The sequence below is a fragment of the Uloborus diversus genome, chromosome 1 (genome assembly GCF_026930045.1).
Source record: "Uloborus diversus isolate 005 chromosome 1, Udiv.v.3.1, whole genome shotgun sequence".
Taxonomy (NCBI): domain Eukaryota; kingdom Metazoa; phylum Arthropoda; class Arachnida; order Araneae; family Uloboridae; genus Uloborus; species Uloborus diversus.
In genome coordinates this window covers 143,325,485-143,344,038 of record NC_072731.1, presented here as the reverse complement: position 1 = coordinate 143,344,038, position 18,554 = coordinate 143,325,485, and the positions used below count along the sequence as shown (strand labels likewise).

At 35.1% G+C, this 18,554-nt stretch overlaps 1 protein-coding gene across 1 annotated transcript; it reads right to left on the bottom strand.

Moving 5' to 3' along the window:
• Nucleotides 1-3,607: 3,607 nt before the first annotated feature.
• On the bottom strand, nucleotides 3,608-17,502 carry LOC129221788 (uncharacterized). Its single transcript, XM_054856193.1, has 3 exons — nucleotides 16,986-17,502; nucleotides 5,762-5,917; nucleotides 3,608-4,056 (listed from the first exon to the last, which is right to left on the bottom strand). The coding sequence occupies exons 1-3, from the start codon at nucleotides 17,184-17,186 to the stop codon at nucleotides 3,688-3,690; spliced, it is 726 nt and encodes a 241-aa protein (XP_054712168.1). The 5' UTR covers nucleotides 17,187-17,502; the 3' UTR covers nucleotides 3,608-3,687.
• Between the last annotated feature and the right edge of the window lie 1,052 nt (nucleotides 17,503-18,554).

Below are 18,554 nucleotides of genomic sequence, written 5' to 3'. Positions count from 1 at the left end.
TAAGAAAAATATTTTTAAAATATTATTCATTAAAATCATCATTATACTTAAGTTTAAACATACATGTTTAATTTAGTTTCCCATCCCCCCCCCCCCCAACCTTCGCAAAGAAAAAATGTTTCCCAGGTTTTGGATCCCACCCAATATTTTCGAAAAATGGGCGCCACTGGATTTCATTCATATATTTTATATCTGACCACTTCGCTCAACAGCTTTTTAACAACAGAACATACTCACAAAACATTTTTTTTTTAGAAAACTTTCGTTCAAACTATTTTTTCCCCTTATTGCTTTACAATATGTACCTTGAAAAGTCGCTCTAAATTAAAGAGCTTTTTAAATAAAATTAACTCAGATTCTAAAATTTTTACCACCCAGAAGAGAATTTTACCACCTACATCTTTACAAAGCAATTTTACGGTCACCGTAATAAGAAAAGTCGCTGAATCGCAAGAAATTCTCTTGAAGTTCTGCAAGAAAAGTTTTAAATTTTCATTTTTGTACCTAACATGTGAGCGGTTAAACTATTTTTCTTGGCTCACACGTGAATATGTGTTGGCAACGTGGCAGCCCTAACCATAAACTAATAATAAGTCTCATTATTATTAGTCTCTTATTATTAGTCGATAGCCCTAAAGCGAAGGATTGGCAAAACGTTAGATTTAAAGTGATTATAACCCTTGTTACAAACTTTTCAGGGTTCTTTTCCACTAACCGGGAGCAACCGAAAATCGCCAAATAATTACGCCCAACGCCAAGCGATGATTCGCCAAATTGATATAGAAATCGCCAATTTTCTTACAACCCTTGTTGAGCGTATTCGCTTGGCATTGGGCGTAACTGACCACTAGAGGGCGCCTGTGATGCAGGGAGTGTTATTGCTGCTAATTAGATAAGTGTTTTCTTACTATATTTTTTATTATTACTGTCTAGTTTTAGGTTTTTTTTACTGCACTTTATCAAGTAATTTAGTTTTATTGTATTTTGGGGACTCATTTTTGCTGCTATTGTATTCTTGAAGTGTTTTTGCATTTTTTGGAGCTTAGCCTAACATGTGGTGATCTCCTGGTTTTTGATTTTGTGTGCTTTATTGGGTGTAGCAACTCTGTTTGTTTATTTACTGCTGTTTTTAGTATTTATTCTGTTTTTTTTTTTTTTTTTTTTTTTGCATTTTTATCTTTCTATTTTGCCTTTTGGCGTACATTCACTGAGTAGAAATGGGTGTTATATGCATTTTGAAAGAGGTAAAGAGTGGGAAGGGGGACAGGTGAATCTCTTGTGACTTACGTCACTTGTTCTGCCTGTATAAGGGGGAAAATGAGTCTGTTTTGGAATGGAGTGATGTTTTAAGCGGGCTTCCTCAGGGTTCAGCTTTAGGGTCTCTTTTGTTTATTATCTTTATGAATGACATCAATGAAAATATTTCTGGAAGCATGAATTGTTTTGCTGATGATGTGAAAGTAATGGGGATTGTCGAATATGAAGAACAAAGTAAAACAGCTTCAAGAGGGTTTAGATCATATTACTAAGTGGGCAGATATATGGGGTATGGCAGTTAATGTAGGGAAATGTCAAGTGCTACACTTTGGTCATGGAAATAAGCGTACGAGATATCGTTTACAAGGTTCAGTCATTAATCTGGCAGAAAATGTTATGGATCTGGGTATCTTAATAAATCAGGACTTCAAGTTTAGTCAACAGAGCAGCATTGCTAGTAACATAGCCAACAAAATGCTTGGGTTTATCAATAGATCTATTTCAAACAAATCTAAGAAGGTTCTTCTGCCTTTATGTAGGAGTTTAGTAAGACCTCATTTGGAGTACGCTGTTCAGTTTTGGTCGCCTTATCTAAAGAAAGATATTTTTGCATTGGAAAGGATTCAAAGAAGGCTAACTAGATTAGTAAGGAGACTTTCAGATTTAGATTATGATACCAGACTTCATAGCCTTAACATGTATAGCCTGGAGCAAAGGAGAGTCAGAGGGGACATGATTCAGTTATTTAAATTTATCAAAATGAAAGATGTACCGTTTGACCACGGATTGTATGTAATTCGGCAATCTGCCAAGTAAAGACGATTCCATCTGAATGAATCTAGCAGGGGTGAAGGGAAAATAACGATGGAATTTTGATGCACGCGTCTTGTAATGTCACTAGCGCCTTATGTATTTATTGCATTCTCAAAAATAAAATTAAGGGAAACAAGAATAGTTACCATGGAAACAACAAAAAGAAAATACAATGTTTTTATTTCGTTCAGGAACGTAAAAGCAAAATGGTAAGCTCAAAACTTTGTTGTGAATAAATAAATCAATTTTTTGCCGTGAGAATATAATTCGAATACACTTTAGATTTAAAAAATGTTGCTGCGAGCAAATTTTCATTTTTACAAAACTAAGGCTAAATAATGGAGAGGCAAAAGTGCACATCTGAAACGAAACAACTAACATCCCTATAAACTAAAAGATACGTCCATCCCCGCTTATAAACCAGATATTAGCCTTTCCATGTAATCGATGGTCAGACAGTAAATGGATTAAATTTTTGTGGGGAAAGCAGGACGAGGGGTCATTGTTTTAAGCTATTTAAATCTCAGGCTAACATGGAAATTAGGGAAAACATTTACTTTAGCAGGTTCGTGGGCACTTGGAATAGCTTACCAGAAGAGGCGGTAATGAGCAAGGGGGTGTGTTGAGTATTTCTCCACTTCGGAGACCTCTCCATTTGTGAGTGCCTCTTCGCTTGTGAGATGGCGCTGGCTGTTAGTTGCCATAGCTACCATATTTAATTTTTGCTTTTTTCTGTTCTAAAGATGACAAATAAAATTTTCAAATGGTCCGTCGATGATTTTATTAATGTTGGCAGTGCAACATAATTTTAGCTTTAAGAGGGCCATTGATCCTAATTGAGGACTAATTAATTGACTAGAACCAGCCTAGCTGGACCCAAAGTCTGTTGCTGGTCGTCACATTTGTATTTGTAATCATTTGGCGATTTTCGCATGCGCCCGGCTCAAGGAAAAGTACCCTTTTTAGAGAGGTTTCGCTGTATATTGCCGCTCTGATTATTTATTTATTTGAAGCTTTATATCGACAAGGTTGACTCCTACTCCTTTTTGGGCTAATGCCCGTATATAGACGAGCTGACGCATCGGGATCAGCCATTTTGGATCGAAGCAAGTGTTTGAGTGGTTGTCTATTCTGGCGAGTTATTAGCAGCACGTAATTGTGTATTAAATAAAATATATTTTTTGGCCACTTTGGCAAAACTAGAAACCTTGCTGTGGTAATTCTAGCTCCGCTACAATGACAAATCCGATCCAAAATGGCTAAACTTAAGCTGATGCGTCCGCATATATATATATATATATATATATATATATATATATATATATATATATATATATATATATATATATATATATATATATATATATATATATATATATATATATATATATATATATATACAAATATATATGCTCTATTTTTGGCAGATCAGTGAAAAGAAGGTATTATCGACACGGATTTAAGTAGACCTTCGCCAAACTAATAAGAAAGTAACACAACTCATATCTACTCAAATCACCCTTTTCTACTACCTCAAAAAGAAGTGAGAGTTGGCAAGGACAAGCTTCAACTTTTTAGAGCCACACTGTAGTGGTTGTAACAAATATATAAATAAATTTATTTACAAAAATGTTCTGCAATTTTTTCAAACGCAGATGCTTTTCTGTCCTCTATTTCAAGAAATTTAGACTGAATATCGGCAAGTGTCCGCAGCGCTTTGGCCACTTCCATTATTGCTGAAGTAGTAGTCGATGGTGCTTCAAGCTGATTCTTGCTGTTGTCATTCGTCTCTTCATCTTCCTTGCCTTTGCCTGGAAGGGAATCATCCTTCTCCTCCGGGAGACGGCTTGAAGTCGCGGGAGTTAGTATCAAAGGCTGACTGGTTGCTTTTGCTTGTATGGTGGGAGCTACTGACTCTTGGCAAAGGGAATTGACCTGGGATATTTCCCACGGTAACTGGTCGCTTGCAGCATCTTCAAACTCAACCTAATAAAATAAGAAAACTTAAGTTCAAACAATCTATTCATTTCTAGCATAACTTGGACGTTCAAGCTGATGAGGTCCACAAGACCTCACCAGGAAACGCTGTAGTAGTTATAGAACATGAATTTGGTAAAATAAAATTAAAAAAAAATCAGTTTTTAATATTGATTAAATAGCAATATTACAGTAAATTGACAGCAATACAGTGGCCGCCGCCTATATGAATCGCGATTGTTCTAAGCAATTTTGATTCCATAATGCGGCTGATTCAATAAAGCAGCTAATTCAGTAAAGCTGGATTTTATTCTGTATTTGACAATTTGATTCATTAAAGCCGCTGATTCAATGAAACCGCCGTCCACTGTATTTAAAGTATAACCAAACAATCAACGGGATCCACACACACTTACAAAAATTCTGGTGATAACACTGGAAAGGGGCGGCAGTTCAGCATTTCATTTGGGGGGGGGGGGCGTCGAGTTTCTTAAATATGAGTTACCGCAGTATGGTACAAAACACACACTGACTAACAAGAGGTGATCATCAAACGGGTCTAATATTAACAAAATATAATGTTTAAAAACATGATAACTTATAAAATGAATTAAAATTTATGACAATTTTAATTCGTTGTATATAAAACACCTTGATACTACAGTTTTTACCTTTTAGTGAATTTTTATTGCATGCTTTTCAGAATTCAGAAGAACAGGAAATCATGCACTAATCCATCGGTGCCCAGGGTAGTGCTCTTTTGCTACCACAGCTAACGATAAAATTTTTTTGACTCATGGTGCTTCGAAAATAATTCTCTAACCTGCTGAGACATAAAAATAATCTTGCTTAATTATAGCTGAGCTGGTTGAAATACAGTAAACCTTCGTTTTACGCGGGTTTATTTTACGCGGTTTCGATTATACGCAGTTTAAGATTTGACACCTTTATTTTATTTTACGCGGAGGAATTTCTGGTTTACGCGGATGCGGCAATGCAAACAGATAAAAATTTTCCCTCTTCCAAAATCCAAACTCCTAAAGATTGCAGATTAAGCGTAATCAACTGCATTTTGGCGTGCTAATAATCGAGCTTGATCCACTGGAAACATTTTTTGCAATTGGTTCCAGAGCTCTTTCCAGAAGTAAAGTTATATTAAACTGACACAGTTCAGAACTCACTGGAAGAAGAGTTTTTAGGAGTGACAAAGGAGGCCACAACCAACGAGGATATCGACGTCGGTGATGCACAACCAAAAAAGCATTGAAAATTTTGAGCCATTCCTAGACAATAGAAATGATCTTTCTGATTTGTCAGTGAAGGAAGATTCTATCATGGGCAAAAACCAATGGCACAAGTTCACATAGGGGCACATATGTGTACCAAATTTCGTTCGGTTTCATGTGGTAGTTTTTGCTGTAGAGCGGACACAAAAAAACTGGTCACGCACATACATGACACACACTTGAACACACACACAGACAGACATTTTCCAAAAATGGTTTCCAAATTTGGCGATTTTTTTTTAAAAAATCTGATTTCAATTTCGCTACTGTTGGTGATGTTTAGAGAGTAAACTATTGAATCAATTGCCAGTTAAAATTGCCAGTAATGAGGAAATGACATTAAATTGGAGAAAAGGAAGTCATATTATCAATGACAAATAGTTTTCATTTCTTTTCAAACGGTTGTTCCTTAAATGGAATTTTCTGACCTTTGGTTCGAATCCATCAGTAACGTCTTTTCCCATTAATTTTAAAATTCTTCTATCCAAAGAAGTAAGCTCTCGCAATGCAAAAGGACCGGTAATAATTTTCTCTTGGAAATCTCGATGTCTTCTTTTCACTTCAGATTTGTAGTCGCTCCAGGTCTGAAAAACAAAAATGGAAGATATTGCTTACCTTTTTTTGTTACGTAAAATAAAATAATAAATGTCGTTTAAAAAGTGTTGAAAATTTATCAAATTGCATATGTACCAATTTAGAGATTGTCAATAGTTATCTTTACTGCCTAAATACACTAATTGATTACTTGTTGATGCGAATTAGTAAAGTACGTAACATCTTTGTTCGGCACGTGAACTTTCTGCAGTTGTTCAATGTGAGCGCGTCCGAGTTAGCTTTATTTAAGTGCAACATGTTGCATTTGAAATACAATAGAACTCGGCTGTCGGAGCTCATTTCTTTCGCAGGGGTGCCCACCTACAGGGCCGTACGAAGAGCTGACGAAGCCCAGGGCGAAAGTTTCCTGGCGCCCCCCCCCCCCATACGCACAGAAAAATCAAGTTAGTTATAACATCAATGCATTATACATACTTATTTATTTTTTTTATATACTAATAAACAGAACAATCAGAAAGCTATGCATAATATACAAATTAAAACACAAGCAATGAATCTGTTTCGAGTACTTGAAATATTAATGCCCCAAAAACTTTTAGGAAAATGGAAATGATGAATATCTAAATATTTATCTAGTGAAATTTTATCCCACTAGATAAAAAAACAAACAATTAAAACTGAGTTGGTTATTCATATTGATCAAACTAAGAACACGAATAAAGAATTTGCTGATTATAAATAGACAAAATTAAATTTCGATCTGGACTCATCCAATTATTCTTTTCAAGAGTTTTTTGTTTTCACTTGTACCAACTTAATACCAGTTTTTATATATGTTATGAACAAAGATGTTATTCTTTTATATCAAATATTTGTACGTTTTAGGGAGAAGCCCACAAATACTCAACAACATCGGAAATCGCTCAGAATAGCGTTTTTGGAGCTCTAATTTCGAAAAATCACTGACCCTAATATTACTAAATATGGTCTTACAACTTGCGTTTTAAAACTTGAGTTTAAAAAAAAAATATTCGTGCAGGGGTCCCATGCCACCTTTTTTTGGGTACCGGGACGTTCTTGGCAACGAAAAGAGTCAAATTTTTCGTTGCAAACACGAGGTGTTTATTCGTTTTAAAATCAAGTGTGAATTAAAACTATTGTATATAGAGAGAATGTAATCTTCTCATCATAAACCAGTAAAAATATTTTTTCCCTTAAAGAATATAATTTTGAATAGTAAATAGAAAATATATAGTTGCACGACAGTTTGAAAATTTAAGACTGCAAATAGGTACGCTTAGCAAATACAGTTCGGAATTAAATCACTCTAAACTTCAATACTATACAGGCAAAAGGTCACAAATTACAGTGAGCCAATTTTTTTTCAGTTACCTTCAAATTAAAAAACAACAAAAAAATGTTAAAATATAGTATTTCATAAAATCCCGAAAAAGTACGATATTTTTCACTAAAATTAGCCTCATAAAAATACAATAGTACCTAAAATATAGTAAAAATAAGTTTAACACATGCAAAATGCTTGTATATGTTATAATACAAAGTTTCATAATTATACAATGATATGAGTTTTATCTAAGCGTGCCTAAAGTTCAAAAAAATGTGTTTTCTGAAAAATGGGAAAACGTGTTGACCTTGATAATACTGCCGTGTGCAGGTAAACGGCAGTAACTGCAGATTTTTCGATTTTCATTTTTTTGCATTTTTGATATCTATATTGATATAGTTTTATGGTACAAACATTTTTATTTGGTTGCCGCAGAAAAAAAAGCATTCTTTTATTAGTGGTAATTAGCAGTAACTGCTTTTTTCGCAACATTTTGCGGGAAGTTGGCAGTATGTACTTACTGCTCTTTACCTGCCCACGGAAGAACGAAAACTTTCTCCCGTGAGCAGGCAAACAGCAGTAACTGCTTTTATCGCTACATTTTGCAGGTAATCACAGAATGCACTTACTGCTCTTTACCTGCACACGGAAGACCGGAAACTTTCTCCCGTGGGCAGGCAAACGGCAGTAACTGCAAATTTTTTGATTTTCATTTATTTGCATCTTTAAAATTTTTTGTCCACAACCTTTCTATCGTGGGAAGGTAAACGGCAGTGACTGCGAATTTTTTCATTTTCATCTTTTTTTGCATTTTTGAAATCTATATTACTTCAGTTTTATGGTGCACACATGTTTATTTGCTTGCCGCTAAATAAGAGCATTTTTTTAAATCAGTGGTGATTAGCAGTAATTGATATTATCGCTGCATTGTGCAGGTATTTAGTAGCATGTATTTACTGATCTATGCCGGTCCATAACCATTGCCCGAAGAATGGAACATAACTGAATCGCTACCAAAATTTGCACCAAGACACAAAAACCGTTTTCACGAATTTTTTAAAACTAAACTAAGCTCAAGAAATAGCTCCCCGATTGGAAGTAATTGTGTGGCCTCTCAAAAAATTGTTTATTCGGCAAATTTGGAGACAATATTGCATTTTAAAAATTCATTCCTAATCGCTTCTCATCAGATGTAGATATGCGTGCCAGGTCGTATTTTATCGATCGGCAAAATTGGGAATTATCGCATCTCAAAGATTTAACTTCGGGCATCCTTCAGCGCAAGAGAAACTTAAAACCATTACTTGAGGAAAATAACCATACTTTATTTCAAATAAAGTCGAAGAAAACGTTTTGTAATTTCACAGGCCTCAGACATTTAAAAAAAAAAAATGTTCTTTGATTCGTCATATTCGTGTTCTAAAAACAATAAAACAAAATCAGTTCTTGCTAACATATAGTTATAAAAGATAACATACGAGCAAACACAAGCAATACTTGGAAGACGATAAATAAACGTGTAGCAACAGAACGATTTTGTTTCATTTGTTTTGTCGCAGGCGATATTTTCCTCAATTTTTAATATTAAGCGACTGCAATTTAAGTTGTTCGATGAGAGCCATTGTTAAAATACGAAACATTTCTTTTGCCTAAATTTTCATAGAAATTTATTGGAATATTAAGCAATTTTTCATAATTTGTAAAAATGCCTAAAGAATCGTGCGGTTGCCAAGTGATAACACAGGAACATAAGAGTTTTCGATAATGCCGTAAGCAATCAAAACATATGCCTAGGAATCGGAGCAAGAGCACTCATTCAATCAATCCTCAACTCGAATTCTATCAAATGTATGTAGGTCATTTTGTTTGATACATATTTAAGTTATATCTTTTTTAAACTAACATATATACATAAAGGCATTTATTTTCATTTTTGTATGTAAGAAAATTAAATTTTCTTTTTATTTTCAAGTTACATTTAATTCATTTATTTTGAATTTATGTCAAGTGTCTACACGGTATTTATTTATGTTTTAAAACAAAATATATTATTCACTTTGCAATAAATATACTTCGTAATAACGTGTCTACTCCGTATTATGTCGAATCTAATTATTGGTCATTCAATAGCATATTGTGCAGTTACTGCTAACTACCAGTCAAAAGTGTATGAAAATTACTAGTGCGAAGAGCAGGTAAACGGCAGTATCTGCAGTAATCAAAATTTTGATTAAAAAATCAAAATGAAACAGATTACCTAAAAAATATTTCGATATAAACATATAGAATCACCTAAAATCAAACTTTAATATTTTATTAATATTTGTGGGAAATCAAAAACGCGTTTCTTCAAAACCGTTTCTTCAAACGCGTTTCTCAAAAACTCATTTTTGTAGATTACTGCCGTTTACCTGCACACGGCAGAATACTGGTAAGCATGCGATTCTCTTCCCAAACTGCTTACGCCGAGGCATTTTCTAAGTTTACGTTATGTAAATAGAAAAAAAAAAGTAAGAGTAACTGAATCATGAAATATTTGATGAAAGCAAACAGTGGTTTGTCAACATTTAATCCAGATACCGTCCCTTCAAAAGGAGCGTGGCTTTTTTGTTAACATTTTAAATAGTAAATTAATTAGCTTTCGGAATTTGATTACCACACAATATGTACATTTTTGGAATCAGGGAAGTGTCCTTTATTTTATGCAGCTAAAATTGAAAAATCAATTTTTTGAACATACAAAACGTCCAGGTTCCCTTAACATCACAAGCAATTCGTTGTTTAAACGACACTTAAAAAAAGTTGAAGTTGAACAGCGCCTGAATGTAAAACAATGCTTACATTTTTTGTACCAAAATTTTGAACAATTTTCCTGGAAAATGCTCCAGATCCTACTATCCATAAAATTTTCAAAGTTTGTCTAAAGTTGTGTTTTTGAAGCTTCAATTTCGAAAACTTGCAGGGGGAGAAGGAATCGCTTTTAATCTATTTTAAAAAAATGAAATCGATCGGGAAACAATCTTTGAGCTCTTACCGTAACGTCAATAAACATGGCCTATAATCGCGTTTTTAAGACTAAAATTGCGTTTTTAAACCTAAGAGTTTCAAAATTTTGACCGAACAGCTTTTGACCTTCTTCCCTATCCGATTAAAAAGATTTTTTTTTTTGAATGCGCTCTCTTAAAACCTCTTTATGGGTACGTCACTGTATGCAGGGGTAGAATTCAAGCAAATTTGGTGCGAACAAAACAAAGGAGAAATGCGTTTTGTTTGATTCTAAACAGTTATATTCTCAGAAATTGTATCTGCTCCAATGATACAAAGGAAACGAATGTTTTGGAGACATGGAGAGAGAAATATTTTCGCGCCCCTAGGAAAAAAAGAGAATCATTGCAATAATTCTCTATTTTTTGTGTCTATGACTGTGTATCTCTGATACACGAAATGAGGGGGCGCCGCAAGGCGCTACTCGTGAAAATGTCGTTTTTGTGTGAATGTCGTCGCGTTCCGTCAAAACGAGGGGCGCCTTGCGGCGCCCCCTCATTTTGTGGCACCCGGGGCGATTACACTGCTTGCCTCCCCTTGGGACGGCCCTGCTCACCTAAGGGAGGGGGGAATCATGGCGCAGACTGCGCCATTGAAATTTTTAGGGGAGTGTTTTGAGGGGTATTTTTCTTATTTTAGGGGGGAGTCTCCGCGATATTGAGGGTGGCCCCTTGACCTTAGGGGGTGGACACCCCTGTCTTTTGTATTGAAAAGGCTTTCTTGTAACGCCGAAGCACGTGTCTGCTACTATTTATGCTACTTGACGTTGTTATTTCTTACTTTACTTTTTATGCACAAAGGTATTTATTTAACTTAAAATATACACATGAATACAATGCTGCAACATTGTATACATGTGTACATTTTAAGACTGGAGGCGGACTGATTTTTACGTGAAGGAGTCGGAGGTTTAAAATTCCTGGAGTCTGAGTCGGTCGTTTTTCCTCAAAACCAGGGACCGGTAGGGCTGGGCGAGGTAGGAATTTCCATATCGTGATACATCGTCAACCTTACATCGTGATGTAGCGATGCATCACGATGCAAGTTTTTTTCAAACTAAACTAGCTTGTTTAAGTTTTACAAAATATATACAAGGTATAAAAATTATGTATCATACCAAATACGAATTAACAGATTTCAGCCCCAGAAACAAATTCATTATATTATCTATCAATGCTAAAATATGGAAGATAAATTTTGAGATTAGAATGAGCCTGTTTTTTCAATGCAAAAAGATGCAAGTAAATGGATGCAAAGTCATGCATTCCACACAAAAGATCACATATTATTGAATTAAAATAGGGTTTCTAGTAATCAGTAGCGGAAGAGGGGGCCACACCGGGTGACACTCAAAGAGGATTTCATTGTTTATAAAAAATATGAACACTTAAAATTCTGAAATTTTCCACTAATATATATCTTAAGTTATATTTAACCTAACAAAATTAACAAAACTAAGAGTGCCGAATATTGAAGGGGGGGGGGGAGAGGTTACATAGATCATCTAAGATAAATTTTACATAGAATGGATTCGCAGTTTATATTTGTTTTCCAAACGTTTAATATGCCACAAAAATGGAACGGAGTTGTTTCTGAGAATGATATAAATTTTATATTTACATAAAACATTTATAAGTTTTTTTTTGGGAGGGGGGGCAGGGGGGTTAGTGACATCTGTGCTAGGAACTCCACATCTTGTTATACCAAAATAAATGTTGCATTTCTTGTTGCTACTTTGCTCTTTAAATTTCGCTTTTTTTTTTCTGGCAAGTGACTACATGATCTACTTTACTAGTTCATCAACATATTTTTCGTCTATAACTGAGAGCACATGGGCAATTCTTGCATTTTTTGGGAGAAATGAAGGCCTAACTCTTCACACCTTCATTGTTAAACCAGATTGGATTGACACACTGCTAATTAACATTAATGTGAAAAAATTAGAGATTACAACGGCAGCAATGGACCTATGTCTGTACATCGCAAAAGCAAAAGTATTGATGCATCAGTTTAGAGAAAAATTCTAAACCGGTTTAATGATGTAGGATGCACGATGCACTCCGGTTTTTGGCGCTGCATCGATGCATCGCCCAGCACTAAGGTCCGGTTAACTAAAATTGAAGCCCAAAACCACACAATAAGTGGGAGGCCCCTCTCTCTGTTTTAGCATTTTAAGTCAACGCAAAATAATGTTTAAATTGTCGCAGTTATGGTTCTAGCCCTTAAACAGTGTGTTCCGTTTTAACCTGCAAGACCTTTATTTTTGCAACCGTTAGTCCTCGATGTATATTTCCATTTGCGAAAAGGTTCAAAATCAGATGCAGAGTTAAGATATCGAAAGTTTGAAGTAAAAATTAAAATAAGTACAAAATTAAAAAATTAATTTTTTTATACGGGTCCCAGATCACCTAACTTATATTCAGAAAAATAATTCCAGCGCAAAAAGTTTGAAATTAGTACGACCAATATTCACCGAGATATGAAACGCAGCGTTTTGTGACTTACACCACTTTTCACTCGCCGTCAATAACACATTTTGGGGGAAAATATAGCGGTTAACAAGTGTTTAAAATTATATGTGTGCAAAGTGCTGGTTTTCAAATTGTTCGAGGCTTTGTGGATTGTTTTTGCCTATCGCGGTATAACATTTGCATATATTTTTGAATAGCAATGAAAAATACGAATACCTTGATTTTCTTACTTTGACGACCTGTCATTCTTCTGAAAGGGTGATAAGTTCCAATCTCATCTTTTGTATGGTCCGCTAAAACTTGAAACTTGAATATATCCTTCAGTTTTGGTCTCACAAATGTCAAGTTTTTTGTACCAGTAATAGTTTTTAATGGAGAATATTTCTCTAAATATTAGTTAGGAAACCTAAAGCCCGTATAAAAAGTTAAATTTTGTATTTTTTGACTCATTTTTATTTTTGCTTCAAACTTTCAATATCTTAACTCTGCATCTGATTTTGAACATTTTTGCAATTGGAAGTATACATCTAGGACTAACGGTTGCGAAAATAAAGGTCTTGCATGTTAAAATGGAACACTCTGTTTTTCGGGCAAGCTGCAGTCTCGGCCTGATTACCGCACAGGCCGGCTAGACCTGGGCCTAGGGGTTCCACATCTTCCTAAGGGGCCCCAAATACTTAAAGTTTTTTAAATAGCATTACTACTATACGAAAAATACATGTATTTTTTAAATAATAATAAAAAATGACTTGTTTATAGAGGAAAAGAATCCTTAAAAGGAGAACTATTATTTATTCTGCCAAGTAGCGAATTCATCGTATTACTATTATATGGAACCCCGAAGGGGATTTATAAATGCACAAAATAAATGATTTATATAGTTCTGGGATCCACTGCATTGCGCTAAAGAGTCTTCAGGTGGGCCCCCAAATTATTGTGGGCCTAGGGCTTCACTTTTAGTTAGTCAGGCCTTGGCTGCAGTTACACCGTTTCACACGCCTAGCACCGCCGCTGCTTTGTTGTATCCCTTTCACAATTGAATACTTCTACAGCACAATAAAATAGGTAAGAGCCTCCCCCTTTCGAAAAAAAATATTCAAAAACAAAATGGGCCATTTTCCAACCAAATCGTTTTTTAGAGTCTTTTTAGCTTCATTAGTCGGTTTATTTATGGGGGGGGGGAACTCGTAACTATATATAAATACTTAACTTTGCATGAAACTCTCAAGAAAAAAAGCTTTCTTATTAAAAAAAAAAAAAAAAACAACTAAACGAGAAATATTAACAAAGTTTCAATAGGGTTTTTTAAATTGATCTTTCATTATTTTCTTGAAAATATATGACAATATGCATAATTTAAAGAAGAAAAAAAATATTGGCCCCTTGTGAAGATGGGGGTTCAGGCTCAGGCCTAGTTGGCCAGTGCGGTAATCAAGCCCTGCTAAAGACTCCGCACCCCTGAATAGATCGTCAAAAAACCGAAGTGATTGGAACCATAGGTATTTCAGATTTTGAAATTGTGCGGATTTTCGAAAATAACCAAGAAAATACATTTAAGGAAAATAGTAAGCCATTTAATGAAATAAAGTGGTTATATGATATGTAAGTACAGACCATAACAACAGAGTTGACCGGGGTAATTGTGAATAGTTTTTGATGCTTTAAAAAAAAAAAAAATCATTAATTCAAAAAAAAGTGTTAAAAATATCCAATTTTAGAGTTCATATTCAAACTTCTGCATCAATCAGGATGTACCACGCAAATTTTTAACACATTTTTTGCAAAAATAAAAATTGTATGAGGCATCTACAATTACCCGGAACAGATTTGTAAACCACATGATTTTTGAAGTAATTGTGAATGGTATCAGAAATGCTATTCAGAATGAATTGTGATAGATGCAAATAAAGCTCTTTTCAAGATGTTCACTTTTTCACCTTACTTTGGAAACGATACTTGTATTTTTTGTGCTCGCAATTTCCCTTGTGTAACACAGGTCAGAAATTTCTCAATTCTTTTTGAAAATAGTAAGTGGGAAATCATAGGAAAAAATTATAACAGATGTTTAAGACGAACTAAAAAGGACATACTTGGTCGATTAAAAAAAATGCAAATTTAAATTGTAAACTCAGATTTTGCTTTTTTTACATAAAAATAACAAGTTTGCTTTTAAGCACTGAAGGTAAAAAACTAAAAAATTACCACTTTGTTTTATTAATAAATCAAATAAAATGTTTCAGTTGTTAATGAGACTTAAAACATAATCTCATCGTTCATTTACGTCCAGAAATCCATGACAAGTTATTCTTCGATTCTCATACGTTTCCACAGTAAATGGTAGAACAGCAACGATGTCAAAAATAGTGACTACAAATAGATTGTTTTCTTTGCATACAAACACAGTTTTTGTAGTATTAGCAGAACGGAGTCCCTTTACAATGATTCCGCCATCCTCTTCATTTATTGTTTATTTTGCAGACATGCTTGTAGTGCGTTGTAGTTGGGAACAGCGTTCACAATTACTCCTTTTTTAATTTCACATTTACCGTGAATTTTCAAAATGAAGGGGTAATTGTGAACTTGTAATAAAATGCTAAAACTAAGAAAAACAGGAGAAACAAATATCTAAGCAAGTCGGCCACTTCAAAAAAAGAAGGTTTATGCATTTATTACTATAAAATTGAAACACACACACACATTAAAAATAAATAAATAAATAAATTTATCCAATGCGCTGTCAAACCGAGGTACTAGAAAAGAGAACTATGTTTTTTTCAGTATTGAAATAGATATACCAGGTTTTGGGTGGTTGTTTTCAAGATTTAATAGCATATTAAAAAGGAACTAACATTTTGCTTATTACTTATGTTTTCATAATATTACTGTGAATATTAAAATTACAGACGTCGTTCACAATTCCTCCAGTCAACACCCCTATGTACAATACTGTACATAAAACACAATAATACATAATTAAATTTTTAACAAAAATTGACTCTCATTGTTTACTGAACAGAAAGGAAAGTATTTACAGTGCTGTATATACTGTGTGAGGACCTATTCTACACTACAGTACACTCCAGGGTCCCCTGTACCTACCACTACAAGTGATTTAATCGACTGGCTGGGACCGCAGAGCTATTAATTTGCAACGGGAACTTGAAGCACTTTGTGACCACGAACTTATTTAAAACTAGCCCAGTCACCATTTACGAACACGGAGGAACTTCGACCGGCTGGCATCGAACCCAGAACCCTCCAGCTACGACGCCTTACCTGTCGGGCCAACTGGTACTATTCTACAGAATTTGAACCAAGAAAATCGAACGCGATTCAGGAAAATGCACTAACTTCACACAAACAAAACTGAATCAATGCCAAAATACTCTATACATATTTTTTATTGAGAGACTGATATCTCCCATAGCTTCATCTGAAAAGAACTTTATTTTTGACAGTGATGTAATTTTCACTGTCGAACTTCATTTTCTTTTTGCTTATTCTAGCTCCCCATGTGGTGAAATCTGTGCCCATTTCGATATTACTCCAGCTTTACTACTTTCATTTCTTTAATCATTGTATACAACTATTTATTTCACGAAATATAGCTATTGTCGATGAGTTGAGCATGGTACATGAGTGGGTGTTTTCGGATTTTTTGACGTTCTAACTGTATGCATTAAAGGTATGCATACATAATATACTAGCGGTACCCGCACGGCCTTGCTAGTAGTGGGAAATTAAAAGGTTCGCCTGTAGATTTACAGATAATGGACGATGGATTTCTTGCCAATATGCTATAGTAATTTGCTCATCCATGTTATGATAGCTTGCTCGTCCACGTTATGATAACTTGTTCGTCCACGTTATGATAACTTGTTCATCGGTGAAGAGGAATTAAATCCAAAATAAAATCATAGAAAAGGAACAAAATTCAATTTTCGAAAAAACGCTTCGAGGTGCACAACCTCATGCTACAAACTTAATTTTGTGCAAAAATTTTGATAAAAATCGGCCAAACGGTCTAGGCGCCATGCGCGTCACAGACATCCAGACAGAGATCCAGATTTTCAGCTTTATTATTAGTAAAGAAGATGTATATCCTGAGTCGCGATCAGTTTGCCGCGGAAACTGATTTTTTTCAGGAAAATAGTAGCGAAGCGGCGTTCTGGCCCTAAATCAGACCCTGATTTATACATAAAAATATTTTGAAGAGTAAATATTAAAAATACTTACTTTTTGCCATTTTTCGATAGATTTTTCCGCTCCGAAAACTTCCGCATTGAGCTTTAGTCCTAATTCAAACCAATCTTTCTGTCTCTGGGCAGAAGAGTAGTTCGAGTTCAAGGTACCAGAGTTCAAATTTGCATTCTTCTCCATATGTTCCACCAATATTTTAATCTGGCTTTTAGTGACTCTTTTCCTTTTTACAGGCATTTTAAACAGACAACAGAACACTTATCAAACAGAAATAGCAGCAGGCAAGAAGCAAGAACAACGCATTCGATTTTGGAGTAATAGACGTGAAGTCACTTTGTAAGAATGAAGCATATACCTCAAGAGATAATAATAAGAAGAACGCATTCGAAACCGTTTTCATTCAAACAGATCTCACTCTGCCTTTCTCTTCGCTAATCTTGCACCATTCTTCCAAGAGCCTATCGGAAAAGAACGTCGCTGCGGAAACTCGTTTGCCAGGTCATTGTGACGTCACCTCTTTGAACTGCGCATGCTCGCGCCGACATCGGAAATGTTTCCCTCCCTCGGAAAATGGCTGCGGAAAGGTAGTCGAAGCGGTCGAAGTCGAAAGCGAAGGTAAAAACTTGTCTCCCGTTCTCGTTTTAAAACAGCTGTTCTTAGTGCGTGACTCCTAATTTTATTTTTCGTTGCGTACTTTTTATTCAGTTGATCTCGGCTTACGCGAAAGGATGCGTTCTAAAAAAGTGTAAGTCGAAATTCCGCGTTGTGGAAACGGATGTGAATACGACTTTTTTTCAATAAACGTCCACAAATATTTTCGACTTTTGAAAACACCAATCAAACTGGTTTTAAACATTTAAACACTAGAAAGTAAATTTTATTTCATTGTGTTTGTTATTATAGTCAATATAAATGATTTATACCTAGAAATAGTGACTGCTGTCATTTTGACCGTTCAACGAACTCTTACTTTTGCTCCCTTTTCTGTTATCATATATATGCTCTATGGATTTTCATTTTTGTTAGCTGTTAAGGTGAGTAACATTCTTTAGGTAGCACGTTTGAGTAGCTCCTGTGACTTTTACGGCCTCCCTCCATATTGTTTACTCCTGCGTCCCATACGTATATTTTACCCAGGGGCGGACTGGGTCTCGCAATAGGGGCGCCAACCTTAACCTCCAGAGGGGTCAAAAAAAAAAAAAAAAAAAAAAAAAAACCAAGCAAAAAAGGTGTAGAAAGAGAAAAAAAGGAAGGAAAAAAAAAAGATGGTACACAGGTTAACGAGTTTAAGGAAAGGAAAAAAGCGAAGTGAATTCGCACAGGTTTGTGAGCGAAAAAAGAAAATAAAATGAAAATAAAGAAGTTGCACCAAAAAAAAAGAAAAAGATAAATTTAAAAAAATAAAGTAAAATAAAAAGAAGAGTTCAGGCTTGAGGGTGCATATAGGCGGGAGGGGGATCTGTCAATGGGCTGGCGGGTCAGTCCGCCCAGGATTTCACTCCTCATTTAAAAAATTTCGGGCCCCCTTCAGATCCATGTCCGAGCCAAAATGTGTCCCTTGTATCCCCCCCCCCCCATGCACGCCCTGCTAATGGTCATGTGTAG